We start from the raw sequence: 12,414 nt of genomic DNA on the forward strand, positions 1-12,414 counted from the left end.
TTGTGAACACTTTTCTGATAGGACTTTGCTTTGATGTTTTCTCCTTGACTTAGATTTTTGCTGCCTTGCACCTCACCTTTAAGTCGCTTTGGATAAAAGCATCTGCTAAATGACTAAATGTAAATTTACCAATATTTTATTTCCAAGTGTTAGTGACTTTACTCCTAATCTTTCCAGGTTGGTATATACATATACCGATGAGTATCTGAAATAACAGATTATACAATGTTAGAGCTGTACCCCTAAAGATGTGTTGTTAACAAATACAGAGTTGTTAACAGCTGATTAGCTCTCCTCTGGCTGAGAAATGCACCAGTAAATCCTTTACTAGAAAAATATCAGCATCCTTGCAGTTCTGTCACAAAACAAAACCCTTCTCTCAGAAAATTGTTGGAGTTGCAAATGTTTTGGTATTCACATGCTTATTGTTTTTGTTTGCACTGCAAAAAAAAAAAAAAGTCAAACTTGATAAAAATTCATACAGAACCCAAAAATAGACTGGACAAAATTATTAGCACCTCATTAAAATTGTAAGAAATAAATGCTTTAAAAGCATGTGATGCTTTGGTAATTTGTATTTAAACACACCTGGTGCAAGTAACAGGCGGCAATACAGTAATCAAACTTGCAACCTCTTAAAATGGAGAGACGTTGACTCAACCTTTGTGTTGTGTGTCACACTGAGCATGAAAAAAGGAAGAAGTGTAAAGAGGTGTCAGTGGATTTGAGAGAAAAAATTGTGGCAAAAGATTGACAATCGTGGACGGAAGAGCAAAATTAATGAAAAATTACAGCGAAGGATTGTTGGAATGGTGGATAAAAAAAACCCTGATTAACTACCAAACAGCGTGAGCTCACACTATCCATCGCCATCTGAATGAAATGGTAGGAGCACAAAGGCATAAAAAAGAAAGACCGGAGTTTGCCAAAACTTATCCTTATGGGAGAACGTACTGTGGACAGATGAGACAAAAGTAGAGCTTTTTGGTAAAGGACATCATGGGACTGTTTACAGAAGAAAAGAACATGGAGGAGGTTCGATGATGTTTTGGGGGTTGCTTTGCTGCTTCTGGCACTGGATGCCTTGACTTTGTAAACTGTATCATAAAATCTGATGATCACCAAAGACTTTTAGGGAGCAACGTAGTGGCAGGACAATGACTCGAAACACACTTCAAAAAGCACTCAGCAATGGTTACAAACAAAAGCGCTGGAGAGTTTTGGAATGGCCAGCAATGAGTCCTGATCAGAATCCAATAGAACTCCTGTGCAGAGATCTCACAACAGCAGTTGGGAGAAGGCCTCCTTCAAATCTGAATGACTTGTAGCAGTTTGCAAAAGAAGAGTGGTCCAGAGTTCCAGTACAGGGGTGTAAGAAACTCATTCATCAGTCGCTTGATTTCAGTTACTTTTTCCAAAGGTTGTGCTGCCAAATATTAAGTTAAGAGAGCCGATAATTTTCTACTGTGCATTTTTGAGTTCTGTGTGACTTTCTATTAAGTTTGACTTCTCTGTTTTTTTGTGTTGTTCCAGTGCAAACACAAACAATAAGCATGTGAAAACCAAAACATTTGCAATTGGAACCGTTTTCTTAAAGAAGGGTTGCATTTTCTGTCAGAATTGCGAGGGTGCCGATATTTTTGGCCATGACTGTTTACCAGCCCAATTTGTTTTGTTTTGCACTGTTGGCTGAAAATGCCTCTTGAATATTCAGGAGTTAAATGGACAGGTCTCTCAGGTGGACAACAAACTTGATGATTTAAAAGCAAAAAAAGATGATAAGATAAAACATTTAAACAATGGACAATTATTTTTAGGAGCTGATGGTAAAACTGCCAAAACAATTCTCAGCTATTTGGTTTTTATGTCTTGTACTCATATCATGGTAGGCAGAGACAAAGGAATGGCATCACAGTTTTGCATATTTCTCACAGCACCACGAATATGTGAATTAACAAGTGACCCCTGGTGGGAATTATACCCACCTAACCTTGGAAGTGTCATTTCAGTGGTGTCACTGCTTCACAGAACCACAAAGCTATGGTGCTGACATCTAGTGGGCAGCTCAGGGAGCAATTTAATGTTCAGTGATTTATGGCTTGTTTTTTTTTTTGTTTTTTGTTTTTTTTACATTTCTGTGTGTCAGCATTAAATCAATTAGACTTTTCTACAGACTAACTGTTATCTTCTGTTTGTTTTTCTCAGTAACAAGGGTCCCAGTTCAATCAACGCAGCCACCACCTGGTATTGTTGAACTAGATGGGGAGAAATTTACACTGCAATGGTAAGTTTGAATAATAAATCTGAACATGTATAATGAAAAGGTTTGTGTAGTTTTTCATATAGGCTCCTTACTCTGTACATATGTGAGAACGCCAATGCTCCTGACATAACCAGGATGCACTGAAATCAAGCGAGTTTCTCCCATGTGGGCGCTTCTCACTAGTGCAATACCCAACTCCGGACAATGTCCGAAAAGGATTTCTCTAGACATTATCCATAGTTCGTATGTGAACAGGCTTTATACTATACTTTGTACTATATAAGGAGGATGGGAGCAGCATATACCCTCTGCATACAGAGTTCATTTAGCAATTTGTAGGAAGTCAGTTTATTTTATCTATCCTATCTAAGACACACTGTGAGACAGCACATGTAGCATTTGCTCTGTGTTAATTTTTATTTTTGGTTCTGTGGTCGTTTTCTCCAAACAGGCTAAATGCACACTTTGAGACAAACCCAGAGGGCTCTGTGTCTCGGTCAGAAATGTACTCGGAGTACTTAGCCACTTGCAGTAAAATGGGACGGAGCAACATCTTGAACTCCACCGGCTTCCTCAAATGTCTGCGGTTAGTCCTAGTTCCTCCTCTGCTGCCCTTAAGCTTTCTAAAGAAGATGTGACAAAAGATGTTTTGAGTTCTTTAAAGCAATGAATCTGCCAACATATTGGCAGTTTTCATGGATGATTAATAAATCACCATAATTACCTAAATCAAGTAAGATTAGAGTAATTTGTACATTTATAGCTTAAGTGTATGCAACAGGATATTTTTTTTCACCAGTAGAACAGAGCACCTTTGTTTTTACGTTTCCAATTTAGCAATTTTTCTGTTAATCTACAGAACTGTGTTCCCCAACCACACGATGCGACGGCAAGAGGAGGCCAAGGCTAACGGTCAGGTTCAGATCCTCCTGGTAGGGCTAAGGCGGAGGTCAATCCCCCTGCCCATCCAGCTGTATTACCAACAGCCTCAGCAGCAGCAGCAGCAGAACGCAGCAGTTGCACCTCCACCTACAGCAGCTCGACGTGAAGCACCTGGAGACCCTCAGGCCCCACCTCCAGGTAGCACTAGAAGAAAAGAATGGTCTATGCATGTTTCATCTGGAAATGATCATGATGGATCAAAAATTTTATTATAAAAGGGCAAAACATGGGCAAACAATCAGCAAAGAAAATTTAAAGGACCTTACTAGAAAAAAAAAACACAGAATACATTTGCCAAAATGATGAACCATTGAATTATAACCATAAAATGGTTCAAAATCCCTGGGTGTATTGAAAACTGCAAGGATCAGACCATCCTGTTAACAGATGTTTTACATTTTGGGTAAATTTTTACAGACTGGTCATCATATTTATGAGGTATGTGAACATGATGGTCGTTATAGCTGTATACAGCAGTAAAGTCAACCTAGCAGCTGAAAGTGTCCAACTTAGGGTTGACTAAGGGGATTATGTGAATGAAACTGAATTGCCCCCTTACCATTAATTAAGACTAACTTTCATTACAAAATCTTGTGCCTGATTCCTAGTTTCAGGAAAATGTGCCAACACCTGATGATCATTTTATTATTACAACACTGTATTTAACTTGCATGTGTATTACATGATATGCAACCATATCTGTTCTGATGTTCATGTGTAATAAATGTTTAAAAAGGTGTTTTGTGTATATAGATGAGTAGTGCGTAACTTATCTCTGTGATGTTTGTTACCAGGCTTGCCTCCCGGGCATTCCAGTCATGGGCCCCATCTAGTCCGTGCCCCAGGTCCCAGCATCAGCCCAGGTGGTGCTACCGCATCAATTAACTTGACTGCACAGGAATCTCCCAATGCAAACCACCCGACTGTTTATCGTCACCCAGTGGCCCTACAGGTGCCTCCACAGATGCCACCAAATCCTCTAGCAGCAGTGCAGCAGCAACAGCAACAGGTCCGACCTGGTTCTGTGGTCCAGATTCCAACGACGGTACCAGCCACCCAGAACCACAGTCCCCAGAACCCTGCTGCTGCTGCTCCTGCGGCACAGCAACACTCCCCCATGCTTCCCACGGGGACCCCTGTCACGCTATTTCAGCAGGTACCACAGGGGCACATTCTCACCGCCAGGGTACAGGGTGTGTGCCCCCCAATCACCCAGCATTCCCCCCTCCCTCAAAACCCTCCAGTTTCTGGGCCTCAGGGTGGAGCTCTCCAAGTGGATTCTCCGTCTGTTGCTGCAACATCAGCACCCTCCTCTACCATCCAGGTTGGGGCTGGTCAGGCATTAAGCATCACAGGTGTGCCCAATTCCCAAGGTTCACGTGTCGCCTTTCAGAATATTGCCCCCAAACCAGCGCCAAACCAGTCAGGTGGACCAGCAGCCACGATAGCCACTCCAAACCAGCAGCCCCAGCAACAGACGCAGAGTGTAGTAATAGTCAGTCCCAACCCCCAGCAGAGCCCCGCCTACACCCCTGCCATACATCAGATTGTTCTTGCCAACCCCTCTGCCATTCCTGGAGCCCAGACTATCCAGATAGCAGGCCAGCCCTCAGCTGCTTCCAGCCCCTGCCCTCCTCCTGTCTCTCCCTCAAATACACAGGTTCAACCCAATCAAACTGTCAGCCACGCACTGTCCATTAAACGGCATCAACAACAACAGCAGCAGCAGCATCAACAACAGCCACCGCTCCAAATTATTTCCCAAACCTCCCCCTCTCAGCCTACCTCCACTGAGTCCAGCTTGATCAAACAACTACTGCTTCCAAAGCGAGGGCCTTCTACACCGGGAGGAAAGCTCATCCTCCCTGCTCCACAGGTCCCCCCTCCCAACAGCACGATAGCCTCTAGTACACAGGTCATCTACCAGACAGGTTACAGCACCCAGAATCCTTCTCCTCAGCCTCAGCAGCTCAATGTCCAGCTGGTTTCGAGTCAGCTTCCAGCTGCAGGAGCTCCAGCCCTCCAGACAGTCCAGCTCCTGCCAGGCCAGCTCATTTCTTCAAGTAGCCAAGGGTCAGCTACTATAATCCAGGCCCCGACAGCAGCTGGACAAGTCACATTTACCGTGGTCCCCAACACTGGCTTCACAACCTCTACTGCTGCTGTTGCTGCTGTCAGCCAAGGTGCCGTGGCTCCCGGTGTTCTCCCTCCTCCATTCTCTACTGGAACGGTGCCCCATCATGCATCAGCAGCTCCACCTCCTCCACCACCACCCCCTCCACCACCACTGCCAGCTCCCCTCAGAGGAGACAAGATCATTTGTCAAAAGGAGGAGGAGGCCAAGGACGCTACAGGGCTGCACATCCATGAGAGAAAAATAGAGGTGATGGAAAACTCCTCCTTGGCAGAAGGAGGCTCCTCAATTAGTAAAACCAGTAACGGTGATGTTGCGGCAGGTGCCAAGCTGCTAAATGGTCGGAAGTGCATGGAGTCTAATCTACCTCCATACCACTCAGGGAACAGCCAGGGGGCACTCAATGGCCCAGCTATGGAGAGTTACCCTGCTAATGGGAAGCAGGCCCTCTCACCCAGCCTGAACACCCCTCTAGAGGGCAACCCCGACCCTAAAAAGACTCTAGTCAATGGAGTGTGTGACTTTGATCGGGTTGACAGTGGTGGCAACTTTAACAAAAACATTCCAAATCACATTGCTTCCAAACAGTACTTGGGGAATGGGGAAGTGGGCCCCTCTGAGAAAAGTCAAGGCTCAGACCCCCCTCTCCCGAGTCCTCATCCCCCCCAACAGGACACTGCCAAAGCCCAGCAGGCTGAGCGTCTGGCCAACGGACCCCAGGCAGCAGGCAACAGGCTTCCCACAGAATTAACCAATGGACCTTTGGGACCGGGCCATGCTGTGCTACGACAGCAACTGCTCCCCAACTCCTCCCTTCCCCCCACTGTTACAGTTACCTCCCAGAGCCTTGCTCCCTCTCCTGCAAACGGAGTGGTCTCTGAGGCTCGAGGCCTCAAGAGGCCAGCTGAGAACGAGGACCGCAGTGTAACAGCAGCATCCTCGGGGATCCCTAATAAAGTGGGAGTGCGAATCATTACCATCAGTGACCCCAACAATGCCGGCAGCAGCGCCACCATGGTGGCCGTGCCAGCAGGAACAGACCCAAGCACAGTAGCCAAAGTAGCAATAGAGAACGCCACTCAGCAGAGGAACTGCTCACCCACACAGGCAGCTGGCTCAACGGTGAGTCACTGCAGGGTTAGTCTCGCAGGATGCTGCTTTTATCTACAGTGTTTCATAGTAGTGTGATATGATGTCAGGTCTGTCAGAAATTGTGTATGTCATGTCTTTCACAAACACAATTTGCATCATCCAATCATGTATATTGTGGTTAATCTAGCACTAGTTTCTGGTTGCAGGTATACTGTGGTGTACTTGTACAACAGAACAGTCAAACCTGCAACGAAGAAGGGTTGAGCTAAAGCAGAAAGGGCAAAGATTAGAAATTTACAGTCATTTATTGTGTTTGAGATGGTATAAGAGACACTAAAATGACTACAAAGTTATACATTACAAAGATATAGCTTAATCTGAGGTTGGCTCACGTGCACACATTGGTGTGCGTGTTTGTAAAACCTGGACAACCCAAAAATCGGATGCTCTACACTGCCACTGTCTGGCAATTCACAGGGTTTTTTGTTTAATGTTGTTCCTCTGAACTAAGCACTTATGTGAATGAGCTGAAGTGGCACATTGTGTCCTAAAGTGTGATGATCTCCAAATGTGTATTCAGAACAGGGATGTATTATGAGTCTGATTGGGGTGTGTGTGAGTGAGAGAGCGTGAGATAGACGCCAATGGAAGTATATGGATTTTGTTGATTTAAAAACGTTGCGAGTCTGAACACTGCCACGTTTGTATTTATTGCAGTCTGCAGTACAGTAACTAGCTTTGTTAAAATAATTTGCCACATCTTTTATTTACGTTGCAGTGTAGGTTATATGAATATGAACATTTCAGTTTGAGTTTTCATGTAATATAATGTATTTCATAACAGAACTTCAGTTAGAAGGAAACACCTGCTGCCTGCTGGGCCTACATTCAGGATCTGTTGAGTATTTACTGAAAATACTGGAGATTTGGCTGTTGAATGTAAAACCTGCCATCTCCATTTCTTTTATATTTCTGCAGTCCAGCAGATACGTTGGGTTGTGAGGAACTAAGGTTTGGAGGTTAAGAAGGTGAGGCCAGTTAAGACCATGTGGCTCTCACCGATACCCACCTCCTAGAGCAAAGCAGCTGAGAGAGCAACTTCTGCCAATAGAAAGGCTGCAGTTACATCTCAGCCAACAAGACATGATGATTTTGTATCTTATTTATCACAAAAGAAATATCCCTTAGTATGAGGGTATTATACTTTATAATTTTTGCCAGCTGCCACTGTCTGTCTAGAAATAATGGAGATCTTTATATGGAATTAAGATCATTACTCCATGGGGTCTCCTATTTTATTTTTTTTTTACATGTTTAATACTTAATATTTGACTCTTTTTAAGCTCCGTTTCTCTTCCCCACAGCCGACCATATCCCCGTCCCTGCCCCCGGTATCCCAGCCTGCACAAGTGGGTAACCACAGTCCCCACTTCCCAGCACAGCAAACCTCCACGCCGCCACCAGAGCAAAGCAGGAAATTAGGGCAGAACTTCAAGTGTCTGTGGCAGTCCTGTAAACGGTGTGTATTCGTACAACATGTACAGGTTGTATAGCACATATAGTTAACCTCAGTTGAGCCACTGTCGGGCTTGTGTTCATTTGCTCTTGTTGTCTTTAAAGGTGGTTTGAAACGCCATCTCAGGTGTTTTACCATGCAGCAACACAGCATGGTGGAAAAGACTTGTATGGAGGTCAGTGTCTATGGGAGGGATGTGAACCTTTTCCCAGACAGAGACTGTCCTTCATCACACATTTACAGGTAAATGTGCAGGGAAACGTTTTGGCAATAGGAAATTGTCCCACCAAATGTACAGGATTTGCCTTAACAGTTCATGCACTTTGTTTCCCAGGATAAGCACTGTTCTCGAGAGGCTTTGCTGGCTGGACTCAAAGTAGAGGAGCAGCAGGCGCAAAGTCCCAATCAAACTTCTTCCCAGTATGTACACTGTTCTGTTAGTCTTGATAGGATTAATACTTGAAACAGTCCCTTCAGGAATTTGCAGAAATACAATTGTTGTGGCCTAAAATCTTGGATTTTGTGCCAGCTTTTCCAAAAAAAAAACTGTCGTGCAAGTTTTGATGTTTTGCCAACGACAACGCAAATGTGCAAAACTACCCCTGCATAAAAATACCTTCTGCTCAAAGTAAAACACGTCACATAAGCAGTTTGTCATGCAAACAGGCAAGCAAGCTATAACTTTATCTCGTATTACACTAGCATTGCCACTAATCGTACTTAATCGCTCTACAGTAACTCATCACTCTGCGGTAATTTTTGAAAACACACCACCTCCTCTGGAAATACCTGGATTCTCCTGCATAATATAAATTGCTTCCTAATACTTGAATATTATATACAATATCCCCCAAATTAAACATTTAATTCAAGTGGATCAATCATTGCCTTTGTGCACAGGTTTTACTTGAAGACTAAAACACCATTTAGTGTTGATTAGCTTTCATCAGCAGCCCTGGTGCACTGACCATGCAAAGACATTTAGGGACAGTACAGATTGTAGGTCATATCTGCAGAAAGACTGTGGGGGTTGGACAAAATTGCAAAGTCATCCGGATATCACTGGTTTGTGAAATTTTCATTTATTGTTGCAATTGCCACATCACGAGGGACTGCAGAAACTATACTTCACATGTGTTGAAATTTTACGAGAATATGTTTTAGATAAGTGAAATGTATCATTGTGCAATTTGGAAACTACTTGGCTGCTCTGACTTAGCAAATTTCCGACACTCCCTTGATATTATTTTTGTGTCGATTGTCATGGAGAACATTATAAAAATGCAATTTTAAATGGTAGATAAAAGTGAAACTCCTTTTGTTTGGTGACAGTGACAAATTGGCACGTACCGTATCAGAGCATTACAGTTTCTATGAGGAAACATCATACAGGTTGCAGTATTTGAGAAATGACACTGATGCATTGTGCGTATGTGTGATGTGTTCTAAAGGACTCCGCCAGCGGCAGGCAGTACTACAGCACAGCGAGCACCGAAAGCAATCGTCAATCATCCGAGCGCAGCTCTCATGGCTCTACGCAGGGGCTCCCGAAACCTGGTCTTCAGGGACTTCACTGTGAGTACTGACCACGGCTACATTTCACTACCATTTCCTTCAGGGTAACATATGTGCACAAACAATTGTGACTTCTGAAGCTCTCAGTGGGTTGAGGAGACTTCAAAATCTCACTGTTTCTGTCAGCTTGTGGTTCAAAGCCACTTTAGGATTGACTGGAAACACTGAGAGTAAATACTTTCCAGATATTATTGAAGTAGCCAATTCCAGTGTGGAGTGTCGTTTCCCTGTTTGTTTTCCCGCTGTCCTCAGCTGTCCTTACCTTCTACTGATTATCTGGATCAGGTGTTTAGTCAAAAGCTGGAAGATGCCATCTTGGAGAAGGCTGCACCGGGGTAAGACAAAGTAAACAAGCTTCTTCCAGTTTTTGACTGAACACACCTGACCCAGGTAATCAGAAGTGGGGAGTGCAAGGATAATTGGGAAAACAGAACTCACTAAATCCACCCCACCCCTGGCATGTTGGTGCAGGGGTCACTAAATCCACCTGGTTGTTTTACTTTTGTGGCTGGTAGCAAATGTTAGAAAAATCCTAATTGCCTGTTGGGCTGTATATAGAATTTTCTTGACTGTCGTACCAGCTTTATGCCAAAAACATGCAAGAAAGCAATTATTTCTTGTTAATGTTCAATACAGCATTGACTGGTCTCATGATCAACGGCTTGTCCCCTCAGGGGTTGATTTGGCATGTGTTTTTACACCAGGTTCCTGCCGCAACCCTCCCATTTTATCCGGGATCGGGACCGGCACCAGGGTCTCCCTTGGTGGCTGAGTGGGGCCTCCTGCATCCCAGCCCTATGCTCTACCACTGAGCCACCAGGCCCCCACACACATTGACTGGTCTAGTACCATTTCTAAAAATGATATCCATGAATGTAATTGAGGTTTTTCTGTTCTAGGATGAGAAAGAGGGACCAGTGACTAAACACATACGACTAACTGCTGCCTTAACGTTAAAGAACATCGCCAAGCACTCTGACTGTGGTCGCATGTAAGCAAGCTTCTGATTTAACATTTACATTCCGTTTGGTGGAAATGGGGAAACAAAAAAAAATAACTCTTAACGGCTGCCCATATCAGTCTCGTGTTTCTGTGAAGCTTGAATAATCTTTCTTTTCTTGTCCTTGTCTCAGGTTGGTAAAGAGGCATGAGACGCACCTCTCTGTGCTAGCTTTAAGTAACATGGAGGTTTCCACCACGCTCGCTAAATGCCTTTATGAACTGACGCGCTCGCTCCAGGCTTAACGCCAAAAGGACAACCTCTACAACCCCATCACCCCTATACCCCCATCCCTCTCTAGAGACGAGAGGAAAACGCCCACCAGTGAGCCGTAGCAGGTCAGCAGGGGGAGCAGAGGGCAGGAAGCAAAACAAAGACCCTCCTTCTGCCACACCTGCCACACCCACCCAAGCCCCTGTCATCTTTCACTCCCTTCCTTGCCAACCTGTGTTCGAACCCTCCCTCTCATCAGCACACACTCAAAAAAAAACTGCCACGGGGTCTTCCACCAGCTGCCCACCAGGAGGAGCTCTTTTAAGACTGCTTCCCCAAGGGACTCCACCTACGAAACCCCAAACACGAGCACATTTTTTTTCTTTAAGTTCTTTAATTATTTTAATTTTTTTCTCTTCGACCCGTGAACTGATGTGTGCGTTGAAGTGAGTGGCGGGTGACTGGAGAGAGTACAGGTGGACAGGGAGGGAGCAGGGGATGCTGTAGGTGTCCTACAGGAGTGGGTGGAGAAGGATTCCGCTGGCAACTGGCGCAGAGAAAACATTTTTCTTTAGAAAATTGGTAGCTTGGTTTTCTTACTTGAGTCAATATATTTTCACTTATTTATTATTGAAATGAATACCATTACAATTAATAAAAAAGAATCTTGTAAATATGTTGTGAATATATATAAAGAAGATCCTCTTTCATGCCGATGCAGCCACTGGAGAACTTGCTCTGTGGAGTAATAGAAGCATTACTTTGGTAAGATTGAAAAACGTAGTATGTTTGGGTTTTTTTTGTTTTTTGTTTTTGTTTTTTTTTTCCTTTGCTTTTTTATGATCCTTGGTAACTTGTATCTAATGTGATTCTATACTCAGCAGTGGATGAATGTACTTAAAACCTGTAAATATTTCTGCAAAGGTACTGATGCTGTAAAGCTTAGGGAGGGGGAAAAAACAGTTTTTTTGTGGAACTGTGACATTTTTTGTATTATAATACCTTATAGAACTCATTTTGCTGGCTGAAAGAGTATGGAATAATATATCTCATGTCATTTTGTAGAAGAAAAAAATATTGAAGGTATTCTTCCCTTACTATTCCCTTACTCTTCCCTTACACACCTTCCCCTCAACGCGCGTGCACACACACAAGTAACATATATTCACTGTAAGCGTTTTGTCATTGTACGGGCACAGTGCGCGTACCAAAATTTTTTTGTATTTGTAAATTGGTTTAAATACATGGAGTTTTTATACAGGTTTTCTCCTGTGTTCTTTGCTTTACGTGCAGGTATGATATTTTCTTCACTACTTTTTTCTATCTTAATATAGTGTGGAGTTTTATTGTACTATTTTTTCATTCTTAATACCATGCCACATTCCGGCTCACGTCCTCAGACTGTCCTCTCTACCGTGTGTTGTGTAACATTTATGACTGCCTGTCGTATTAGCATCTGACCGGGGCGACCCAACCATCCTCATTTCTGCAGTGTCAGTAGGATGTGTGATTATACATAGACCTAACAGTCTGTTAGAGATTGGCTTTATTTACTTTGGTGACTGTTTATAGTTTTTAAATAAAACACTGAACATTTTGCTTATGGTCTATGCTTGCTTCATTTTCTTTTTCCCCACCAACTTCTCTCACTTTCCTGTCTTTTTATGTTGGTCCATTAA

The 12,414-nt window shown here is 43.6% G+C and overlaps 1 protein-coding gene across 2 annotated transcripts in view; it reads left to right on the forward strand.

Moving 5' to 3' along the window:
- arid2 (AT-rich interactive domain 2) overlaps positions 1-12,334 on the forward strand; it is a 35,064-nt gene extending 22,730 nt beyond the window's left edge. The window contains exons 12-21 of one of the 2 annotated variants that reach the window (XM_067490811.1): positions 2,206-2,284; positions 2,715-2,849; positions 3,123-3,343; positions 4,000-6,461; positions 7,796-7,950; positions 8,052-8,190; positions 8,282-8,367; positions 9,399-9,522; positions 10,422-10,513; positions 10,656-12,334. In XM_067490811.1, coding sequence (XP_067346912.1) covers positions 2,206-2,284; positions 2,715-2,849; positions 3,123-3,343; positions 4,000-6,461; positions 7,796-7,950; positions 8,052-8,190; positions 8,282-8,367; positions 9,399-9,522; positions 10,422-10,513; positions 10,656-10,767 — 3,605 coding nt within the window. In that variant the 3' untranslated portion in view covers positions 10,768-12,334. The other variant, XM_067490812.1, reaches the window with a different exon arrangement.
- Positions 12,335-12,414: the final 80 nt, after the last annotated feature.

Source organism: Channa argus, chromosome 21 (genome assembly GCF_033026475.1).
Source record: "Channa argus isolate prfri chromosome 21, Channa argus male v1.0, whole genome shotgun sequence".
Taxonomy (NCBI): Eukaryota; Metazoa; Chordata; class Actinopteri; order Anabantiformes; family Channidae; genus Channa; species Channa argus.